The following is a 24,070-nucleotide window of genomic DNA, read 5'->3' as shown; positions in this document are numbered from 1 at the left end:
TATAGTTAAGCATCTGATGGCATTATGACCAAGAACCCTGATATATGTAAATTATCCATGAAAAAAAAACTAATGTGTAATGATCTCTTCCTGCACCAGTGCCTCTTTATATTCTGCACCAGTGTCTATTCATATCACTGATGATATATCTTTGCATGCCGCTATACATTCATGTTATTAACAAGGATCCTTACCTGATGAAACAACAACACTAATGTTTCATTCTATTCACCCATTCTTTGTCCAAAGATAGTAGTCCGCAGTGCCTACCTCCAATATGTAAAGCTGGTAGAAGTATAAATTGAGGCCCTCCAATTTATAATCATTTGGCTTGACTATAATATAAAAAAAGATACACGGGCGCGGCGTGCCGCCGCGCCTTTGCTTCCTAGTTGGCATAATTTTCTGAGTTACCTACAGAGAAAACAGCCCAGATTCGTGACAGCAAAGAAATCTGTTTCTGCGCAGTAATCCAAATCTAGTATGAACTTTTCTATCAACGACTTTACTTGGCACAACAAAACACTAAACTAAGATAAGGAGAGGTTGCTACAGTAGTAAACAACTTCCAAGATACAAATATAAAACAAAGTACTGTAGTAAAAACATGGGTTGTCTCCCATAAGCGCTTTTCTTTAACGCCTTTCAGCTAGGCGCAGAAAGTGTGTATCAAGTATTATCAAGAGATGGTGCATCGTTATCATGAGCTCCCCCATCCGTAGTGGTACTAAGGGCTTTGTCAATTTTAGGCCTATAATAATACTTCTTTGGTTTAGGCACTTTAGAGACGTACATAAACTTTTGCTCCTTACCCACATAAGCTTTCTCCTTATATTTAAGAGAAGAAAATGTTGAACCCAAGGTTCCCATAGCTTTTTCAAGTTCGTCAATCCTATTGATTTGATCATCATGGACAGCACAAGTTCCTAGGACACTAATTCTTTCATCAATTTCTCCTAAGGATTTATCAAGTTCATCAGTTTTATCAAGTAACATTTCCACTTTAGTTTCAATACTTGGAAAAAATTTCTCTATGGTTCCCAATTTTTTCATAACATCTTCAAGAGAGATTTCAGTTTTAACTTCATCGACAGGGGGTATTCCAAATAGACTCTCAATAATGCAGCTAGCTTCTAATGCAGGAGTACTTAGGAAGTTACCTTTCGCGAGACTATCAAGAACATACCTATTCCAGCTAGAGATACCAACATAAAAATTCCTGAGTAGGATAGTGGTGGAGTGTTTCTTAATGCACCTATTATGGGCATCACTATTTCTATACCAGGCATCTCTTAGACATTCTCCCCCTCGTTGCTTAAATGTACGAACTTCAACTTCAGGATTACTCATTTTAGCAGTAGTAAATAAAGCAAACTAGATAAAGTAAATGCAAGTAACTAATTTTTTTGTGTTTTTGATATTGTAAACAAGATAGCAAATAAAGTAAAACTAGCAACTAATTTTTTTGTGTTTTGATTTAGTGCAGCAAACAAAGTAGTAAATAAAACTAAGCAAGACAAAAATAAAGTAAAGAGATTGGGAAGTGGAGACTCCCCTTGCAGCGTGTCTTGATCTCCCCGGCAACGGCGCTTTAAAAGAGCTTGATACGCGTACAGCACGCGTCCGTTGGGAACCCCAAGAGGAAGGTGTGATGCGTACAGCGGCAAGTTTTCCCTCAGCATGAAACCAAGGTTTATCGAACCAGTAGGAGCCAAGAAGCACGTTGAAGGTTGATGGCGGCGGGATGTAGTGCGGCGCAACACCAGAGATTCCGGCGCCAACGTGGAACCTGCACAACACAACCAAAGTACTTTGCCCCAACGAAACAGCGAGGTTGTCAATCTCACCGGCTTGCTGTAACAAAGGATTAGATGTATAGTGTGGATGATGATTGTTTGCAGAAAACAGTAGAACAAGGATTGCAGAGATTGTATTTCAGTATAGAGAATTGGACCGGGGTCCACAGTTCACTAGAGGTGTCTCTCCCATAAGATAAACAGCATGTTGGGTGAACAAATTACAGTTGGGCAATTGACAAATAAAGAGGGCATGACCATGCACATACATATTATGATGAGTATTGTGAGATTTAATTGGGCATTACGACAAAGTACATAGACCGCTATCCAGCATGCATCTATGCCTAAAAAGTCCACCTTCAGGTTATCATCCGAACCCCCTCCAGTATTAAGTTGCTAACAACAGACAATTGCATTAAGTATTGCGCGTAATGTAATCAGTAACTACGTCCTCGAACATAGCACCAATGTTTTATCCCTAGTGGCAACAGCACATCCATAATCTTAGAGATTTCTGTCACTTCCCCAGATTCACGGAGACATGAACCCACTATCGAGCATAAATACTCCCTCTTGGAGTTACAAGCATCTACTTGGCCAGAGCATCTACTAGTAACGGAGAGCATGCAAGATCATAAACAACACATAGACATAACTTTGATAATCAACATAACAAGTATTCTCTATTCATCGGATCCCAACAAACGCAACATATAGAATTACAGATAGATGATCTTGATCATGTTAGGCAGCTCACAAGATCCGACAATTAAGCACAATGGGGAGAAGACAACCATCTAGCTACTGCTATGGACCCATAGTCCAGGGGTAGACTACTCACACATCACTCCGGAGGCGACCATGGCGGCGTAGAGTCCTCCGGGAGATGATTCCCCTCTCCGGCAGGGTGCCGGAGGCGATCTCCTGAATCCCCCGAGATGGGATTGGCGGCGGCGTCTCAGTAAGGTTTTCCGTATCGTGGCTCTCGGTACTGGGGGTTTTGCGACGGAGGCTTTAAGTAGGCGGAAGGGCAGGTCAGGAGGCGGCACGAGGGGCCCACACCATAGGGCCGCGCGGCCAGGGCAGGGGCCGCGCCGCCCTAGGGTTTGGCTGCCTCGTGGCCCCACTTCGTCTCCTCTTCGGTCTTCTGGAAGCTTCGTGGCAAAATAGGACCCTGGGCGTTGATTTCGTCCAATTCCGAGAATATTTCGTTACTAGGATTTCTGAAACTAAAAACAGCAGAAAACAGCAACTGGCACTTCGGCATCTTGTTAATAGGTTAGTTCCAGAAAATGCACGAATATGACATAAAGTGTGCATAAAACATGTAGATATCATCAATAATGTGGCATGGAACACAAGAAATTATCGATACGTCGGAGACGTATCATTGCCCTTGCCTCCCTCGCTACTAACTCTTCATCAACAAGCGAATCTCCCAATGAGGCCATTCATGTGGAGGAAGAAAGTTGCCTCATGGCTAAATCTTCCGAGGTATCATCTCCTAACCCCTCTATGCCTAACATTGCTAATGATCTAGGGGTTGACCCCGCTAGTCTAAAAGTGAAACAAGAGATGCTAGAGTTTGATGAGTTCATTAGTAGCCTACAAGGTAACACTAAGAAGCATGTTTCAAGTCTCATGGTTCGTATGGCTCAACTAAATGCTACTCTTGAGAAAAAGTGCCAAATAGAGAGAGAAGACTCTCTAGAAATACATGCTCTTAAAAATTCTCTTGAGGAATGTCAAAAAACTATAGCATCTCTTGAAGAGAAGCTAGAAAGTCTTGAAGAACCTCAAGATAAACTTAACATGCTCACTAAAGCTAGAGATCTTGCTAGAGCTAAGACTAAAATGCTTATAAAGGAAAAGGCCAAATTTGGTGTTGATCATGAGAAACTTGTGAAGGATCTAGATGAACTAGACAAGGCTCACAAAGCCTTGAAGAGTGAATACTCTCTCCTCTCCGAGTCTTATGAGCAACTTCAAATTAGGCTTGCTTCATATGACATACCTAGTACCTCTACTCCTTCATGTGATCATGCAAATATTATTGAGGAAAATGCTAGGTTGAAAGATGAACTTGCTAAGGCCTCCTCTCCCCAAAGTAAACTTTCCTTGGATGATCTTTTGAGTAAGCAAAGGTCAAACAATGGGAAGGAGGGACTTGGTTTTAATACCAAGGCTAAAAAGGCAAACAAGAAAAAGACCAAGCCCGCACATGAGAAAGCTAATGGTGAAACCCGAAAGGGCAACACCATTAATGATGATGGTGCGGGAATAGATAACCCTCACTATGTTCTCTTTAAAGATTATTATGGTGATGTTTATGCTAAATATGTTGGTCCATATGATGGTTATGTTGCTTGGTCTATTTGGGTTCCAAAGACCCTTGTTGCTAACAAAAGAGGACCCATTGAAAAATGGGTACCTAAATCCAAGAATTGATCTCATGTAGGACTATGCCGCCGGAGGTTCAAAATGGGTACTTGATAGTGGATGTACAAGTCATATGACCGGCGGCAAGAACCTCGTCAAGGAGTTGAGGCCCAACATAAATCATATCACCGTCTCCTTTGGCGATAATTCTACATCCGAGGTATTGGGTTTTGGTAAGGTTGTGGTTGCACACAACATTACTCTTGTGGATGTCATGCTTGTCAAAACCCTTGGTTACAATTTGCTTTCCGTTTCCGCCCTTGGCAAGATGGGTTTCGCCGTCTTTATTGATAATGATATTGTGGTCCTCTTGTGGAGCAAGACTCTAAAAGTCGCATTCGTTGGGTATCGCGAACACAACTTGTATGTGGTGGACTTTTCGGGGACCACCACGACAAGTGCGATGTGCCTATTCGGAAAGGCGGACGTGGGTTGGTTGTGGCATCGCCGCCTAGCCCATGTCAACATGAGAACTTTGCAAAGTCTTCACAAGGGGAACCATATTGTGGGACTAATGGAAAATGTGTCTTTTGCCAAAGATCGTGTTTGTAGGGCTTGTGTTGAAGGCAAAATGCATGACTCTCCGCACCCAAGCAAGACCATCATCTCTTCCAAGAGGATCTTGGAGCTCCTTCATGTGGATCTCTTTGGTCCCGTTACTCATGCAAGTCTTGGTGCGAAGAAACATTGCTTGGTGATTGTCGATGACTACTCAAGATACACTTGGGTCTACTTTCTCAAGACGAAAGATGAGACTCAACAAATATTCATTGACTTTGCTACCGAGGTGCAACGCCAACACAACCTCCTCATTATGGCAATAAGAAGTGACAACGGCTCCGAGTTCAAGAACTACACACTCAATGATTTTCTTAGTGATGAGGGGATTCGTCATCAATATTCCGCTGCTTACACCCCTCAACAAAATGGTGTTGCGGAGAGGAAGAACCGGACTCTTATGGATATGGCAAGGTCTATGATGGCGGAGTATAAATCCCGCTATAACTTTTGGGCCGAAGCCATCTCCACCGCTTGTCACTCCTCCAACCGGCTCTATCTCCGCAAGGGCTTGAACAAGACTCCATATGAAATACTCACCGGGAACAAGCCTAATATCTCATACTTCAAGGTGTTCGGGTGTAAGTGTTTCTACAAAATCAAAGGAGTTCGTTTATCTAAATTCGCTCCTAAAGCTTTGGAGGGTATATTTGTTGGTTACGGTGCCGAGTCTCACACTTATAGAATCTTTGATATAGCCTCCGGGATTATCATTGAATCTTGTAGTGTGAGGTTCGAAGAAAATGATGGCTCCCAAGTGGGGCAAGTTGATGTTTGTGCAGGTGATGAAATACCTCAAGATGCCATAGTAAGAATGGGTGTGGGATTTTTCCGCCCCATTGAGGGACACGGTGTGGCGTCTCTGGAAGGACTATGCTCTACCACGGTGGAGCCCTCATCTTCTCAATATCAACAAACCCCATCAAGTGAAGCAAATGATGCACCAACCCAAGAACAAGAACAAAACCCTCCCTCTAGTGTGCAAGATCAAGGACAAGATCAAGGGCAAGACCAAGGACAAGATCAAGGCCAAGATCAACCAAGAATTCATGATGGTTCCGACGAGTATCCATTTGATATTTGCTCCGCACCAAATGATGTCCAAGATCAAGCACATGATGTTGAGCACTCTCAAGAAATTGTGGTTGCTCAAGTGGAAGGTCAAGACGGGGACCCAAATGATCAAGTTGATCAAGTGACACCTCCAAGGCCAAGAAGAACCAAGGAGGAGATAGAGGCCCGTCGTCTAGCAAGAAGAGAAAGGCAACTTGAGCGTCTAGAACACACACATGACAAGGTTCTTGGTGATGTAAGGGCAAAGGTTTCCACAAGAAGGCAATTGGCTAATTTTAGCAACCATCATGCTTATATCTCCTTAGTGGAACCCAAGAAAGTATTTGAAGCCCTTGAAGATTCGGATTGGATGGAAGCTATGCACGAAGAACTCAACAACTTCAAGCGCAACAAAGTGTGGACCTTAGTGGAGAAGCCAAAGGAGTGCCGCAATGTTATTGGCACTAAATGGATATTCAAGAACAAGCAAGATGAGTTTGGCAATGTTGTGAGGAACAAGGCAAGATTGGTGGCTCAAGGGTTCTCTCAAGTTGAGGGAATTGACTTTGGAGAAACCTATGCTCCCGTGGCTCGCCTTGAGTCCATCTGTATCCTTCTTGCTTATGCATCGCATCATAACTTTAAGTTACAACAAATGGATGTGAAAAGTGCATTTCTTAATGGTCCTTTGCATGAAGAGGTTTATGTTAAGCAACCCCCGGGGTTCGAGGATCTCAACTTCCCTAACCATGTCTACAAGCTCGATAAAGCTCTTTATGGTCTCAAACAAGCTCCTAGAGCTTGGTATGAGCACCTTAAGGAATTATTGGTAGACCGTGGGTTTGATGTTGGGCTAATCGATCCCACTCTTTTTACTAAGAGGGTCAATGGGGAGCTTTTCGTTTGCCAATTATATGTTGATGATATTATCTTTGGCTCTACTAACAAAGCTTTCAATGATGAATTCTCAAAGCTTATGACCGATAGGTTTGAGATGTCTATGATGGGAGAGATGAAGTTCTTCCTTGGTTTTGAGATCAAGCAATTGAGAGGAGGAACCTTCATCAGCCAAGCAAAATATCTCCAAGACATGCTCAAGAGGTTCAAGATGACCGAGATGAAAGGTGTTGCTACTACTATGGTTACCAAATGTCATCTTGCACTTGATCCCAATGGTAAAGAGGTGGATCAAAAGGTATATCGCTCCATGATTGGATCCTTGCTTTACCTTTGTGCATCTAGACTGGACATAGTGTTGAGTGTTGGTGTGTGTGCAAGGTATCAAGCTTCTCCTAAGGAGAGCCACATGATAGCTCTCAAGAGAATCTTTCGATATTTGGTTGATACCCCAAGATATGGTATTTGGTACCCCAAAGGCTCAAGTTTTATTCTCAATGGATACACCGATGCGGATTGGGCGGGAGACAAGGATGATAGGAAATCAACCTCCGGGGCTTGCCAATTTCTTGGTAGGTCTTTGGTGTGTTGGTCATCTAAGAAGCAAAATTGTATATCTCTCTCCACCGCCGAAGCCGAATATGTTGCCGCCGCAAGTGGATGCACTCAATTGTTATGGATGAGGCAAACTTTAAAGGAATACGGTGTCATTTGTGACAAAGTGCCTCTATTATGTGACAATGAAAGTGCTATCAAGATTGCCTATAATCCGGTGCAACATTCAAGAACGAAGCATATTGAGATCCGGAATCATTTCATTAGGGATCATGTTGCCCGGGGTGATATTGAGCTTATCTATGTTCCTACCAAAGATCAACTTGCCGATATATTCACGAAGCCTCTTGATGAAGCAAGGTTCACCTATTTGAGGAATGAGCTAAATATCATTGATTCAAGGAGTATAGCTTGACCATCTTGCAAACACACCTCCGTCTCAAAACTTTATTTGGTTTAGATGTAGGCATGGAAATAGGGGGAGTGCGATTTAAATTATTGAGCTATCCCTCCCCCCATAATGCCAACATTAAGAAATCATTCTCTTTAATCATATGTTGATATGTGAGCTTCAATGATGAGTAGTGGCTTGGACCCAAGATATATCTTCGCGGTGCCATGCCACAACACTCATATATGGTGGCCTAGGCCACCACACTCTTCTTTGTGAAGAGTTGGAGTTATTTGGATCTTATCGCCTTTTATTTGACAACTCCATGTTCTTATGGGAAATCACTCTAGTTTGGCCTTATTTGCTCATATCTTGCAAACTTGAGTGACCATGTACCATTAACAGTTTGTATCATCTAAAACCTAAGCCTACTCACTCCTATAAGCCATTTCCATCTTGCTCATTTGTCATGTTTGGTAAAAACTTGGAGTTTGAGGTGTTTCGGTCGGATGGTCTAGGTTGCTCCATCTTATTGGTAAATTTGCACCTTATATGTGACGTGATACATTATTGCATCACATATGGGTCATGCAAATAACCAACGAAAGATGGGCCGGATTCCCGGTGATTCTGGAATTTTCCAGAACCCCGGATAATCCGGCCCCAGGAGACACCGGAATATCCGACCCGGCCGGATTATCCGCCCTAAGCTAGGGCCGGATTATCCGGCCTGGGCAGATCTTGAAAGGGTTGAGGACGAGGCCGCGGGGGGGGGGGCAAACGGTTCACACCACCCCCCACGCGCCTCTCTCTCCTCTTTCTCCTCTCAAGTTCGCCGGATCTCCTCCTCCTCGCCGGAGACGCTCCGTCCGCCCCCTCTCGGAGTTCTTGGGTGGATCGGGTGCATCTCCTCCCTAGCTACCTTCTCCTCCAAGCGGTTTCCACAATGGATGTGGGTATGATTCACAATCTCTAACCCTAGATGTTGTGTTTTATATGTGCTATTTTCTTGGTGGAATTGGTGTCTAGTTGTTCCAAATCACGTGTAGTGTACTCCTCTTGCATGCTATGAGGCCGATCTAGTCTTAGACAAGCTTTTGATTGGAGAACTGCAAGTTTCGCAGGGCCGGATTATCCGGCCCCCGCGTAGGCCGGATTATCCGGCCAGACCGGATTATCCGCCCCCAGGGGACACCGGATTATCCGGCCTGGAGCTTCATCGCCGCTGAAGTTTTTGCTTCAATCTATCATGTCTAGATTTGTACCGACTTATAGCATGTTTCTCGAGTATATTACTGTATCTTACATGACTTATGAGCATTACCTTCTCTTTGCTACCCGCCTTTGCTTCTCACAGGTGGTGCTTCTCGGGGTGGTCGGAGACGCTCAAGGCATGATCGATCTAGTGACGAGTTTGCACCCAATGCACCTCGCAAGTCCGTTGCTTCAAGGTGGAAGAACAAGGAAGTGAGGGAGAACTACAAGGCCATGGACCCTATCTCTTATTCCGCTATCCGCATGAAGAACTGGTATGAAGACCTCCCAAGGGATGAAGAGATTGAGGGCAGGAGATACTGGTGCATGGAGCAGGATTTCATCTACAGGGACATCTATGAGCCCATGAAGAATCTGAGACCCATGCAAGCTATCAATGTGGACATTCTGGCTGTCAACAATCACTTTGAAGATGCAATCTGGGTAGCTGGAAGGATGGGCTTGCTTGATATCATGAAGATTCAATGTGACTATAGCCCAGATTTGGTGAAGCAATTCTTTGCCACTTTGGTAATCAAGAAAGATGAGGAACGCACTATGGAATGGATGACTGGCTCCACACACTGTAGTGCCACTCTGCGCCGATTTGCTGGTATTCTTGGAGTTCCTGCTGAAGGGGGTCGTCGTCTTCATGGACCACAACAGACAGATAAGAATGCTCTGGTGGATCTCTATACCTCAGCGGGAAAAGTTGGTTTTGCTAAGGGGCTGCTTCCCATCTACAGTCAGTTGCTCCGGTTCTTTCGTGCAACCATTTGCCCAAGTGGTGGTAACAATGATGCTCTCCGGGGAGCCCTTGTGGACCTTATGCACCTCAGCTATAAGTGTGCTCGTGATGTTACTGAGGAACGGAACTACACTCTTGATATCATGGACTTTATCTTCCATGAGATCCATGATGCCATGGTCTCCCGGACCACCATACCATATGCACCCTACATCCAGCTTCTCATCAACAACTTTGTGGCTTTGGGTGGTGAAGATTTGAGTGGGTATCCTATGATGAAGCACAATGTCAAGAAGGCCTACAAGCTTAAGCCAGTCTCTTCTGCTGTACCTGCACCTGACACTTTCATGGGTGATGCTCGTTCTAGTGGTTTTGCTCCTGCTCGCCATCCTGATGTCCCGGCTATGAGGAAGCAAGTGAGCCGGCTTAGTTGGTTTCAGCGTCACATCCTTTGCATGAACATTGAGATCCATAAGGAGAACTATGCAGCTAGCCGAGAGCGTTCTGAGATTAAGCATACTCAGGCGGTTATTCTACACAAGCTCAGTGGTGATCAAGGACCCCCGCCTCAGCCTCCAGCTCACCAGGGTTACAGTGGATGACACTCTGCACAGGTTCCATGGAGTGATCTTGATGATTGCCTTCAAAGGTCCAACACCTCTCGTTGCTCTCCGGATGCATCTGACACTGATGAGGAAGAAGAGGAAGCGGCATACCAGTCCGATGATGAAGAAGCCTCCGAGTGATTCCCATGGGACGTGTAGCATCGCGCTTGTCCCCTTTTTGGCGTCTCGATGCCAAAGGGGGAGAAGTGTTCTATTAGGATTCTCGGGGATTTGCATGGTTTGGGCACAAGCATATGCGTTTATCATTCTTATATTGCTTGTGTTCCCTCTTATTTGAACTATTTGGTTTGTTTGTGTGCCGTTCAAAACTATGTGCTATGTGGTGTGAGACATTGTCATGGTTTTCGGATTTCTATTTGTTGAGATCAAGGATATTACATTATGTGTGATGCTATATCTCCGTATTATATATCTACACATGGGTATGATTTCTTACATCCTATCTCAACTTCATATTTGTCGATGTCTATGTGTTAGAGCTCATGTTGGATACCTCTTGTGTTGAGGCACCTCACTCCTATGTGTTGTGTATTTGTATTCAAATGCAAATTACTTATATGCACACATGTAGGGGGAGTGCCTCTATGTTTTGCCATCATGCTTGTCTCTATAGTGATTCTCTTGCAAATCCGTATATTGTCATCAAACACCAAAAAGGGGGAGATTGAAAGAACATCTCTCACATTATGTTTTGTGTGTTTGATGTCAATATATGTGATACAATAATGTTTGTTTAAGTGGTACAGGGATTACATAGATATTTATTCATGTGTGTTGGATATGGTCGGTCTGTCAAAAGGAATCAGAAAAAGTTGGGCAGGCCGGATAATCCGGGCCGGATATTGTTGAAATATCCGGCCCCCAGATTTCGGCTAAGTCAAATGAGGAAAAGTAGCGCAGTATAGGGGGCGGATTTTTGCCCGGATATTGTCCCGGTATTGTACCAGGGCCGGAATATCCGGGCCGGATATTTTGGGAATATCCGGCCCCCTCGAATTTGGCTAAGGACTGGAAGAAAAACAAGTCTGGCATAGGGCCGGATATTTGGCCGGATAAAGTCACATTTTTGTCCCGTAGGCCGGATTATCCGGGGGGGGGGGGGGGGGGGATTATCCGGCCCTTACTTAGGCCGGAATATCCGCCCCCCCGGAAGCTGCAACGGCTCAATTTTGAGGGGGGGGGGGTATAAATACCCCCCTTCTTCTACCTTGGTTGCTTGCTCAATCATTACACAAGAAATCTGCCAAGCCACCTCCATTAGAGCCACCTCAAGAAACTCAAGATTTGCAAGATCTCCTTCCTCCCCCAACCAAAGCTCTTGATCTTTGGAGATTCGAAGGAGAAGACACCGATCTACATCCTCACCGAAGCGTTCTTCATTTCCCCCTCTCTTGTTTGAGGGATCTCATGCTAGTGTTCCTATTTGGTTCCCTAGTTGATTTGTGTTGATGTATTGTTGTTGATTGTTGTGTTGTAACAGATTTGGGAGCCTCCAATTTGGTTGTGGATGTGTGCCCCAAGAACCTTGTAAAGGCCCGGTTTCTGCCTCGAGGAAATCCCTTAGTGGAAGTGGGCTAGGCCTTCGTGGCGTTGCTCACCGGAGATCTGAGTGAAGCCTTCGTGGCTGTTGGTTTGGCTTTCGTAGCAACCACACTCCTCCAAACGTAGACGTACCTTCTTGCAAAGGAAGGGAACTACGGGAATCATCTCCGTGTCATCGCGTGCTCCACTCTCGGTTACCTCTATCCTATTCTATCTCTATATTGCTTAGCTATATCTTGCTTAGTTGTTTGCCTTGTCATATAGGTAAATTCACTTAGTTTCATATCTAGAGAATTTACCTTTTGTGTCAAGCCTAAATTGAAAAAGAACTAAAAATTGGTTAGCACCTATTCACCCCCCCTCTAGGTGCGGCATACGATCCTTTCAGAAGTATTCCCTCTCGATACAAGGCTTAGGCTAGCAAGGTTATTTGAAGCAAACACAAGTATGAACCGGTACAGCAAAACTTACATAAGAACATATTGCAAGCATTATAATACTCTATACTGTCTTCCTTGTTGCTCAAACACTTTTACCAGAAAATATCTAGACCTTATGAGAGACCAATCATGCAAACCAATTTCAACAAGCTCCACAGTAGTTCTCCACTAATAGGTTCAAACTACATGAAAAAACTTAATCATGATCTACTTGAGAGCTCAAAACAATTGCCAAGTGTCAAATTATCCAAGTCATTATGAGGCATTTTCTGTTTCCAACCAAATAACCATAAGTATTGTAGCTTCCAACTTTTATCATTGAACATTAAAAGTAAAACGAAGAACAAGTGTTCATATGAAAAAGCGGAGCGTGTATCTCTCCCAAACAAGGATTGCTAGGATCCGATCTTATTCAAACACAAACAAAACGAAAATAAACACACAGACGCTCCAAGTAAAGCACATATGATGTGACCGAATAAAAATATAGTTTCAATAGAAGAAACCTGATAAGTTGATGAAGAAGGGGATGCCTTGGGCATCCCCAAGCTTAGACGCTTGAGACTTCTTGAAATATGCAGGGATGAACCACGGGGGCATCCCCAAACTTTGACTTTTCACTCTTCTTGATCATATATCATCCTCCTCTCTTGACCCTTGAAAACTTCCTTCACACCAAACTTCTCATAAACTTCATTAGAGGGGTTAGTACTCAAAAAATTTGAATCCACCTTGGTCCTGTAGTGACACATTGCAAGAACTCAATAAAACATTAGCTACAGCTCTCCACGTGTAGAAAACCTCGCTTAAAGTCCACAAGAGACAATGCAAAAAAAAAAAACAGAGACAGAATCTGCCAAAACAGAACAGCCAGTAAAGACGAATTTTTAATAAATACTTCCGTTGCTCAAATCAGAAAACTCAAAACTAATGAAAGTTGCGTACATATCTGAGGAACACGCACGTAAATTGGCATATTTTTCTGAGTTACCTACAGAGAAAACAGCCCATATTCGTGACAGATAGAAATCTGTTTCTGCGCAGAAATCCAAATCTAGTATCAACCTTCGATTAGAGGCTTCACTTGGCACAACAAAACACAAAAATAAGATAAGGAGAGGTTGCTACAGTAGTAAACAACTTCCAAGACACAAATATAAAACAAAGTACTGTAGCAAAATAACACATGGGTTATCTCCCAAGAAGTTGCTTTCTTTATAGCCATTAAGATGGGCTCAGCAGTTTTAAGGATGCACTCGCAAGAAATAGTGTTTGAAGCAAAAGAGAGCATCAAGAGGCAAATTCAAAACACATTTAAGCCTAACATGCTTCCTATGCAAAGGAATATTGTACACAAATAAATTCATGAAGAACAAAGTGACAAGCATAAGAAGATAAAACAAGAGTAACTTCAAAATTTTAAGCATATAGAGAGTTGTTTTAGTACCATGCAAATTTCTACAACCATATTTTCCTCTCTCATAATAATTTCCAGTAGCTTCATGAATAAACTCAACAATATAACTATCACAGGCAGCATACTTTTCATGATCCACAAACATATAATTTTTATCAAGTTCAAGAATAGTGGAATTAAAAATTTCAAACTCACTTTTATCAATAATATGACAAGATGATTGATCAATCTCAAGAGATATGGGACACATAGATAAAGTCAAGAACTCTCCAATCCCATTTTCATTAGTAGTACAATTAATATTATCAAGTAACATAGGACCATCATCTAAAGATTTATCATAAACATTTGCTAAGCAAAATCCTTTAGTACCATGCATTTCGACGTCAGGCACAAACAAAGCATTATCATAAGATTTATCAAAGTAGCATGGATTATCATAAACAACAGTAGCATAATTATTCTCACAAGTATTACTCATAGGGAATATTTCAAGAGAATCCACAGGAACATAACATTCAACCTCTTTCGGTAAGCATGGAGGACAATCAAATAGTGTAAAAGATAAAGAGTTACTCTCATTAGAAGGTTGGCATGGGTAGCTAATCCATTCTTCCTCCTTTTGTTCATCACTCTCCTCTTCTTTTTCATCCAATGAGCTTTCAGGTTCATCAATTTCCTCCTCTTTTTCATCCAATGCGCTTTCAGGTTCATCAATTTCTTCTTCCACCGGTTCCTGCAAATTGTGAGTGCATTCTTGTGCATTAATGAGTCTCTCTTTATAATCAATGATATAAGGATTATCACTGAAGCATTCTATGCAACAATTAAGGATAGAAGAGACATAATCTTTAAGGTCCTTACAAACAACACAAGTTTCATAATTCTCAACCATGAAGGATTCGATCTCAGAAGCTCCCATAAATACGACAAATTGTTCTACCTCTTCAAACCCATAATGAATATAGCAATTCCGATTATAGTTCTTAATTAAAAATTCCTCACTAAAGCCACATTGAAATTTAAGATGTTTAGTATCCTGTTGAGAGCAACAGTTTATATCGTGGCGTTTAAGCAAGATTTTAGCAATTGTATTCAATTTTTCTATCATAGCACTCATTATTTTACCAGTTCTTGATTCTCTATAATTATTATAACATTCTATGAGCTCCAAGTAGGTTGTAGGTTCTCCCATAACAGCAGTTTTTAATTTTTAGATTTTTCAAATTTTTATGGATTTTTGGGTATATGAGGAAAATAAAACAAGACAAAAAGAAACTAAGCAAAGTAATACTAGACAGAAATAAACTAAGCACAAATAAACTAGACAAAAGTAAACTAAGCAAAACAAAATAAAATAAAACAGAGAGAGAGGTAGAGTGTACTCCCCAGGTGAACTTATGAGTAGAGCTATGCCTCCCCGGCAACGGCGCCAGAAAACAGTCTTGATGACCCACAAGTATAGGGGATCGCGATAGTCTTCGAGGGAAGTAAAACCCAAATTTATTGATTCGACACAAGGGGAGGTAAAGAATACTTATAAGCCTTAACAACTGAGTTGTCAATTCAGCTGCACCTGGAAAAGCACTAGTAACAGGGGTGATGTGAAAGTAGCGGTAATATGAGAGCAGTAGTAAAAGTAACACAGCAGCAGTAATAGCAATATGAGAGCAATGGCACCAGAAAATAGTTGATACTACTTCCAATGACATGTAGAACGAGTATGTAATGATGAGAGATGGACCGGGGTTCCCAGCGATCTACACTAGTGGTAACTCTCCAATAAGTGACAAGTGTTGGGTGAACAAATTACAGTTGGGCAATTGATAGGATTGATAAAGCATTAAGATAGAACATCAAGATTATTAATCATGTAGGCATGTTTTCCATATATAGTCGTACGTGCTCGCAATGAGAAACTTGCACAACATCTTTTGTCCTACCAGCCGGTGGCAGCCGGGCCTCAAGGGAATCTACTGGATATTAAGGTACTCCTTTTAATAGAGTACCGGAGCAAAGCATTAACACTGCGTGAAAACATGTGTCCCTCACATCACCGCCATCCCCTCCGGTTGTCCCGATTCTTGTCACTTCGGGGCCTTTGGTTCCGGACAGTGACATGTGCATACAACTTGTAGATACAATCTAAGCAATAAGTATAGAGCTTAAATCTAAAATCATGCCACTCGGGCCCTAGTGACAAGCATTAAGCATAACAAGATTGCAGCAACAATAACTTCACAAACTTTATAGATAGACTAATCATAATGTATCATCCATCGGATCCCAACAAACACAACCCCGATTACATCAGATGAATCTCAATCATATAAGGCAGCTCATGAGATCATTGTATTGAAGTACATAGAGGAGAGAATACCAACTAGCTACTGCTAGAACCCGTAGTCCATGGGGGAACTACTCACGGAGCATGATGGAGGCGGTGGCGTCGATGGAGATGGCTTCCGGGGGCACTTCCCCGTCCCGGCAGGGTGCCGGAACAGAGACTTCTGTCCCCCGAATTGGAGTTTCGCGATGGCGGCGGCGCCCCTGGAGTCTTTCTGGAGTTTCGTCAATTGGTACTGCGTTTTTAGGTCGAAAGGGGTTATATAGGCGAAGAGGCAGCGCAGGAGGGTCGACAGGGTGGCCTCCTCATAGGGGGGCGCGGCCTGGGGCTAGCCCGCGCGGCCCACCCTCCTGGTGGCCCCCTGGCTCTCCTCCGACTCTTCTTCGGTGTTCTGGAGCCTTCCGGGAAAAATAGGATGTTTGGCGTTGATTTCGTCCAATTTCGAGAATATTGCCCGAACAGCCTTTCTGGAACAAAAAACAGCAGAAAACAGGAACCGGCACTGTGGCATCTTGTTAATAGGTTAGTGCCAGAAAACGCATAAAAACATTATAAAGTGCGAGCAAAACATGTAAGTATTGTCATAAAACAAGCATGGAACGACAGAAATTATGGATACGTTGGAGACGTATCACTCCCCCTTCTGGCTTCCTTCGTCATCTGGAAAAATAGGATTTTTGGTATAATTTCCATCAGCTGTTGATCTTCCGAAATATTGCATTCTGACGGTGCTTTTTCCAGCAGAATCCTGGCCCCGGTGCTCGATCCTCCAATAATCATGAAACATGCAAAATAGATGAAATAACATAAGTATTATGTCCAAATATGAAATATATCAATGAATAACAGCAAATTATGATACAAAATAGTGATGCAAATTGGACGTATCAGTGCTCAACATCATGACCCTCAAAGAAAGGAATCATGCCTTCCTGCCGCCGAACCTGCTTAATAAATCTCACAAACCCACTTGTATCGGTGTTTGATGCCAACAACTCAGTTTTCGAGCACCTCGAATAAAATCCTCCAGTGTATTCTAGTACAACGTCAGATATTACTTCCGCATTACAAAATCAGTTGTCCTTGGCACATAGCACCAAGTGGATACACATCGAATATATTCAACATATCATATATTAATAATATGAATACTTCCACATTGAATAAAAATATAAATAATAACCATGTACTCCCCTCTGTTCCATAATTATCGTCATGGTTTTAATTAAAATTTAAACTAAAACCACAACAAGAATTATGGAACTAAAACCAGTAGAATAAATATGGAGAGCCATATACCGTATCCAACCGACGGTGATAAAATTCCTTACCTACGGCTTTAGATATTCGTCGTATTTGATTTGGCATCGTCATGATGAATGAATGGGGATTGGATTCTAAGAAAATAAAACCAACAAGCTATCTTCTTCGTCTCTAGGACGGATGTTGTTTTCTTGACCCATTCGGAGACTCCCCGTCCGCAATCAAAAACATTAGGCATGTTCGGGGAGGTGCGATAATAGCGGCACACCGTTGACATGGTTGAAGGTTGAAGACGAATGGCTTTTCAAGTATCTCATTGTAATTTTTGTTTTTCTTGAGGTGCTTTCTTCTATTCATTGTTTCTTTTAACGCCAGGACCTATTCACAAAAAAACTTACGATTTGTTCGGTGACCCTTTCTTTTAGAGTATTTCACTTATGCAATACTTAAGAGTTTGCATCAATGATGTCTCCTTCACATCTTAAGGCCTTCTCCAATGCTTGTCTCTTAGCATGATATCATAGGCAAAATGATGACGTGACACCCTAATTAATGAAATTCTGTGACACAACACTTGCACGCAACTATCACTAGTAGAAAATAGCTTATCTGTGACACACCAAAATGAAATTCTGTGGCGTATATGGGATGCGTTACAAAATTCTTGCCATTAAATTGTATTTCTGTGGCGCATATCTATATGTATCATAGAATTCTCACATTCCTGTGACACATCCACACAATATGCGTCATAGAATTCTCGAAAAATTCAAAAAAAAAGAAAAACATTTTCTTTTGGAAAAACACAAATATTTGAATTGCCAACTTGTTTAGTCTCTAACTACACTTAATCTCAGGTCAAATTGCTCACATGTGGTCAAACTTTCTACTTAGTCACCCATCCTAAGACTGCTCCAGCACTAGCATGCTTAACTTCTCGATTTGTTCCATCCCACTACCAAGTGCTCTACGCGCACGTTGTTGATACTAGTATCATATCAATCCTATTAACCTGTTGGTCACGATGTCATACTTCTTTATAGTTTGAATTCCAAATAATTCTTTTAATAAACAAAAGTAATGATGTAATAATAATCTTGAATAAATAAATAACAATTTTTTTTGCAAAACTTGAAATTTTTCATACTTTTCTTTGGCAGTTTGAAAATCTAAAAATTTGTTGACCAGGTAACCCTAGGTGAATTCAGATGTAACTTTTCGCATAGATACATTTTCATATATTAAACATTTTTCGAGTTCGTATGCAACCAGAAATCCCGTTTTACCGATACATGACGCAATTTTGCAAAAAAAAATGAAATTTATGTTTGTTAACTTCCTTTGCAACCAGATGACATAACACATGAACATCTCGAAGGACTGCATTTTTTGAATTTTTATCAATATCTTTTGTATTTTACAAAGCTAAAAAATGCGACCCACGTAATCCATTACTGTGTATAAGCGTTTTGTTGTACTAGTGTATAGGCAAAGTCATTAAATTTAAATATGACACTGAGAAACAATGCATTATTGTACAGTAGTTGTTTGTTAACATGCATAGTTACCTATAATAATAAGGTAATATGTAAAAGGTGACCTTAAATGCCGCAGTTTGTTCATAGCAGCAAAAAAAGAAGTGCCACAATTTGTACCGTGCCACTGCCATCTGGGTACAACCACACAACATCGTGCACGCAAGTACTGGCACTAACCGAAAGAAAAGAAAATAAAAGGTCGATTTTCTAGGGCGGCCCAGGCGTGCAAATTATTCCCCGCTGGCACGGCCGCGGAGACAGCGGGGCATCTCCTACCTCCTCTCCAGTCCTTCTTGCTCAACTTTCCAGTGCGGCACCGGCCTCCCTCCTCCCCTTTACATCTCATTCCCACCGCCGCCACCACCACCCTCGCCCCCCGCGGAGCACCTATATCTCGCCCTCCTCCTCCTCCACCCCACCCACCACTCGCCTCCCTCCCTCCCCACGCTCTTCGCTTCCTTCCGCCGCCACCTTTCCCCGCGTCTCCTCGCTTCAGGTGAGCGCTCTCGAGTCCTTGGCCGCCTTCTAGTCCCTTCAGGTGTGCTGTATATTACTTCTGTTGCGAACTATGTTGGTTAGAGCCTTAGAGATCGAGATGCCGCTGCGGGCTCAAGCTAGCAGCGATGTGGCTGCGGGCGTAGTTTAATTTCGCCGGTTGTTTCGGCCTGTGTTTTTTTCCCGTCACATGCTGGATCCGACCAGCGGGATCAGGCTGCACGGATGGATGTCGATGCTTTTCTTTTCTTTGGGATCCGTCGCCACCGGATATTTTGCCTCTCTCTTACACTAGATCTGTTAATAGCTGTGTGCTGCGCTACAACTCTGTGAAGTTGGGGCCTATTTGTTTACCTGAACTGCAGATCTCTCCGGGGATCTGACATTTGACAGCCGGTTTGCTTTTGTGGTACTCAGGAAATTTTCTTGATCGCTCTCCTGCCTTAAAATAGTTGTCGCTTTGGTTCACCAACGAGAACTAGCAGATCCGTGGTGTGTCATGGCTTGGGTTGGGTGCATCCCAGGATCCAGAGACGGGGAATGTTCTCTGCAATTAGATTAAAAAAAATCACTGCAAAATTCGCGTCACATGGCATTGGTGAAAGTAGCATCTTCTTAAGTGTAATTTCCTAGTCATACAAGTCTGTTTCTTTTTACAAGAAAGAAGAAGATGTAATGGACGTTCATGACAACATTTCTTAAGGTTCTCCTACCTGATTAGAAAAAGAGAATTGCTTCGAATTAACCAATGAGACACACCATTACTTGTGGAGCCTCTGCTGCATTCGTTTCAGCCTATGATCCAAACCAAAAGCGATTGATGGATCAGTTAACTGCCTTAAGCTACTACATAAGAGGTCAAACCTGATTGCTCTGCTGTGCTTCAGACAACCTCGATTTTGATTTTTCTTGTATCAACTCTACTGTATTAACTCGTAGAGTAAGACATAGTAGCTGTGTGTCTCTAGTTGGATATAGACATGTTTAATTCTTATAGGAATAGGTGACTAGCACTTTTCTTCGGACAGTTTGTTTGAATAATCTCCCTTTCATTTCAGTTAGCTGTCCAACTAATGACTGTAAATGTAACATCTCATTAAAGTATCTTTTTTCTACGGTATATTTTTGCTGGAGAGTACTCAAGGAAAATTGTGCCTGTACCTTTCTAGCTTGTGTTTTTGTAGGAACAACAATTCGTCTTCCTTAATCCTGTCAGAGTGATCTGTATAAGTTGACAGTTTTGCTAGGCCCTGATCTAATAAGCTGTTTTCCTGTGTGCAGATCAATTAACATAAATGGCCGACGGAGAGGACATTCAGCCCCTTGTCTGTGACAATGGAACTGGAATGGTCAAGGTAATTTGTGATTGCTTGGCATCACATTCGCATACTTTTTTATTTGGGGACTGCTGCAGTTAATAATCTTAAAATCAAGCAACTGTTAACTGTTTTCATATTTCATAGGCTGGCTTTGCCGGGGACGACGCTCCACGTGCTGTTTTCCCTAGTATCGTTGGCCGTCCACGCCACACTGGTGTTATGGTAGGGATGGGACAGAAGGATGCTTACGTTGGTGATGAGGCCCAATCCAAGAGGGGTATCCTGACTTTGAAGTACCCTATCGAGCACGGAATTGTAAGCAACTGGGATGATATGGAGAAGATTTGGCATCACACCTTCTACAACGAGCTCCGTGTAGCGCCTGAAGAGCACCCTGTTCTTCTTACCGAGGCTCCTCTTAACCCTAAGGCCAACAGGGAGAAGATGACACAGATCATGTTTGAGACTTTCAGTGTTCCTGCCATGTATGTCGCAATTCAAGCTGTCCTTTCCCTATATGCTAGTGGGCGTACCACTGGTAAGTGAGCAAAGAATAGCTTCATTTATTTGCACATTCTCTTTTGCTGCTACAGAATCTCTGTTGAGTACGAATAAACTGAATTTATGCTCCTATGGTTGCTGATTATTGTGATTTTGCTTTGGTCAATAGGTATTGTGTTGGATTCTGGAGATGGTGTTAGTCACACGGTCCCAATCTATGAGGGTTATGCCCTTCCACACGCTATCCTTCGTCTTGATCTTGCTGGTAGGGATCTCACTGACTCCCTCATGAAGATCCTGACTGAGAGAGGGTACTCCTTCACAACCAGTGCTGAGCGGGAAATTGTCCGTGACATCAAGGAGAAGCTTGCATATGTTGCCCTCGACTATGAGCAGGAGCTCGAGACTGCGAAGAGTAGCTCATCGGTTGAGAAGACCTACGAGCTACCTGATGGGCAAGTGATCACCATAGGCGCAGAGCGCTTCAGGTGCCCAGAGGTCCTCTTCCAGCCTTCCATCATCGGCATGGAAGCTCCGGGCATCCACGAGACGACCTACAATTCCATCATGAAGTGCGACGTCGATATCAGGAAGGACCTGTACGGCAACATTGTCCTCAGTGGTGGATCTACCATGTTCCCTGGTATTGCAGACCGCATGAGCAAGGAGATCACGGCGCTCGCCCCAAGCAGCATGAAGATCAAGGTCGTCGCCCCGCCAGAGAGGAAGTACAGTGTCTGGATCGGAGGGTCCATCCTTGCATCTCTGAGCACATTCCAGCAGGTAATGCGAAGTTACTGCTGTGGCTGTTCTTGATCCATAATTCCGGTTTGCCTGAGAACTCTCTGACATATGTGTTTCTTCATTATTTTTTGTGCAGATGTGGATCTCCAGGACAGAGTACGAGGAGTCTGGTCCAGCTATCGTCCACAGGAAGTGCTTCTAGAGAGCTGTGGCCGGCATTATTTTCCATGCATAATCTTGTCTAGTAGCATTATTAGATGGATGTTTTCTTGGGCAAATGTTGGGCCGATGGCTTGTGTATGGTGTATCTACTCTATCATGTGTGTAGCTTGGTTTGATGGATTTATTCTTGAATTCTACAACTATATTGATGATGATTCAACTCGACGCTGTTGCAGGCTCTGCTTGTGCCTGAGCAACTGGGCTGTCCAAGCTTGTCTGTCTGTCTGTCTTGCTTGGCAATGGCCAGCTTTGGGTTCCACATTTGTGAATATTTTTCTAGGTTTAATCTTCTTTGCGTTTTAAGGTGCCTGGAAAAAAGGCTACATGAAGCCGCGGTTGAATTAAATACCGGGTCGGCTAGTGCTTTCCACTCCCACGGACAAGAGAAGCTGAAGGCATACTCGGTGTGTGCGCGTGTGTATCCAGCTGTAGTCGTGTAGGGATGTTGATCGCCAAAACGGTAGCCACGTCATGACCAGAATCGACTGGGGATGATCGAAGAACAAAGCAGCAGCACTGACCAAACTACTTGTGTATCGGCACATTTAACTTTGTTGTTAGGGATGAAGTTGAGTACCAATCTAGAGCTGCTGCTTGTGTCTTCATCTAAGCATATTTGATTATCCTATTGTTCACGAACTCAATATGCGTTAGGTAGCACTGTGATTGACAAGGATTAATCGTTAGTTCAAATGAACATGTACATATGAACAAACTCAATGAAAAACAAGACCACGCTGTATTACATGCAGGTGCTGCCTCACCTGCTCGCCATTATCAACCATAAAGCAACCGTCCTCGTCGCTCCATTTTAGTTTGCCTTCCTTTTCAACATGCTTACGAGGTTCTACCTTTTTTCCCACTTTCTGGTGTGGTTGTATAACTGAAGAGTGCTCACAACGATCTTAGTGAAGTCAAGAATATCATTGGCAACATAGATGATTGCCAGACCATTAAAAGTTTTGTGTGCATACAGTGATTCAACATGAACATATGAGGGATATCATTCAAAGACATGCCATTGTTTGGATAGAGCGAGTTGAAAGGGTGAATTCTTTTTTCGGAAGTGGCTCAGCCAGGAGGAGAATATGACCGTTGGAGAGAGCTCCTGCGTCGGGAAGGGCGACGAGGCGGGCGATTCTGCGGCCTGCCCCCTCGCCGAGCGACGGCGAGCTCCCTCTGGCCGTTCCCCGTCGGTGGCAGCGGCGCACCGGGGTGGGTCGCGGTTCTGGGCGCTGGCAGGGGAGAGTTCAGACGAGGAGGAGGACGTTCAGGCGCAGCTGGAGGCGCCGGAGTCGCCCGTGCCCTCCAGATCTGGTCCCTCTCCGGCGTGCTTTGGGGACTTTCTCGACTCCGCGTGGACCAGGGTGGGTAACGCGAAGCTGCGGGGAGGACGCCGCAGAGCTTGGGCGCCGGGTGGGCGAGGCTCGCGGTTTCGGGCGGCGGCCGGATCTACTACGGCTCGACCTCTTGGGCACCATGGAGGCAGGGAGGTGGCCAGGGAATCCCAGATCCGGTCGCGCTCTGGGGAGATCTCCGGTGTGGCTCCAGGGGTGGCTGCTCGTCCGCCGGCGTTCGACGGCAAGGAGAGGGCGGCGCCGCCTGGGCCGTCCGTCAACATCGGGGGAGAGACAGGGCCGTTGGTCGCCAGCGTGGTGGGTCCGAGACCGGTGGACCCCAGTGTCCCCACTCCCACTGTCTCTGGCGTTGGGGCCGTGCGGGGGCCCGTGGTTGCTGCTTCCCTGGCAGTGGGCCGTGGACAGGCTGTGCCTTTGGCCTCTCAAAGGCCCAACTCAGTTACCCAGCCCAGCCCGTGTGGGGACGTCGGATCCGCGCCACTACTTAAGTGGCTTTGGATCCCCGTGGGAACCCTAGATCTCACACTCAGTCACGCCGCCACTCTCTCAGACGTGCGCGCCTGG

The 24,070-nt window shown here is 43.7% G+C and overlaps 1 protein-coding gene across 1 annotated transcript; it reads left to right on the top strand.

Annotated features, from left to right (window-relative positions):
- Positions 1–19,150: 19,150 nt before the first annotated feature.
- Positions 19,151–22,313, top strand: LOC127306223 (actin-2). Its single transcript, XM_051336852.2, has 5 exons — positions 19,151–19,363; positions 20,644–20,717; positions 20,826–21,219; positions 21,352–21,965; positions 22,063–22,313. The coding sequence occupies exons 2-5, from the start codon at positions 20,658–20,660 to the stop codon at positions 22,126–22,128; spliced, it is 1,134 nt and encodes a 377-aa protein (XP_051192812.1). The 5' UTR covers positions 19,151–19,363; positions 20,644–20,657; the 3' UTR covers positions 22,129–22,313.
- The last annotated feature ends 1,757 nt before the right edge of the window (positions 22,314–24,070 follow it).

This window comes from Lolium perenne, chromosome 1, assembly GCF_019359855.2.
Source record: "Lolium perenne isolate Kyuss_39 chromosome 1, Kyuss_2.0, whole genome shotgun sequence".
Lineage (NCBI taxonomy): Eukaryota > Viridiplantae > Streptophyta > Magnoliopsida > Poales > Poaceae > Lolium > Lolium perenne.
This window is presented reverse-complemented; position numbering and strand designations above follow the sequence as displayed.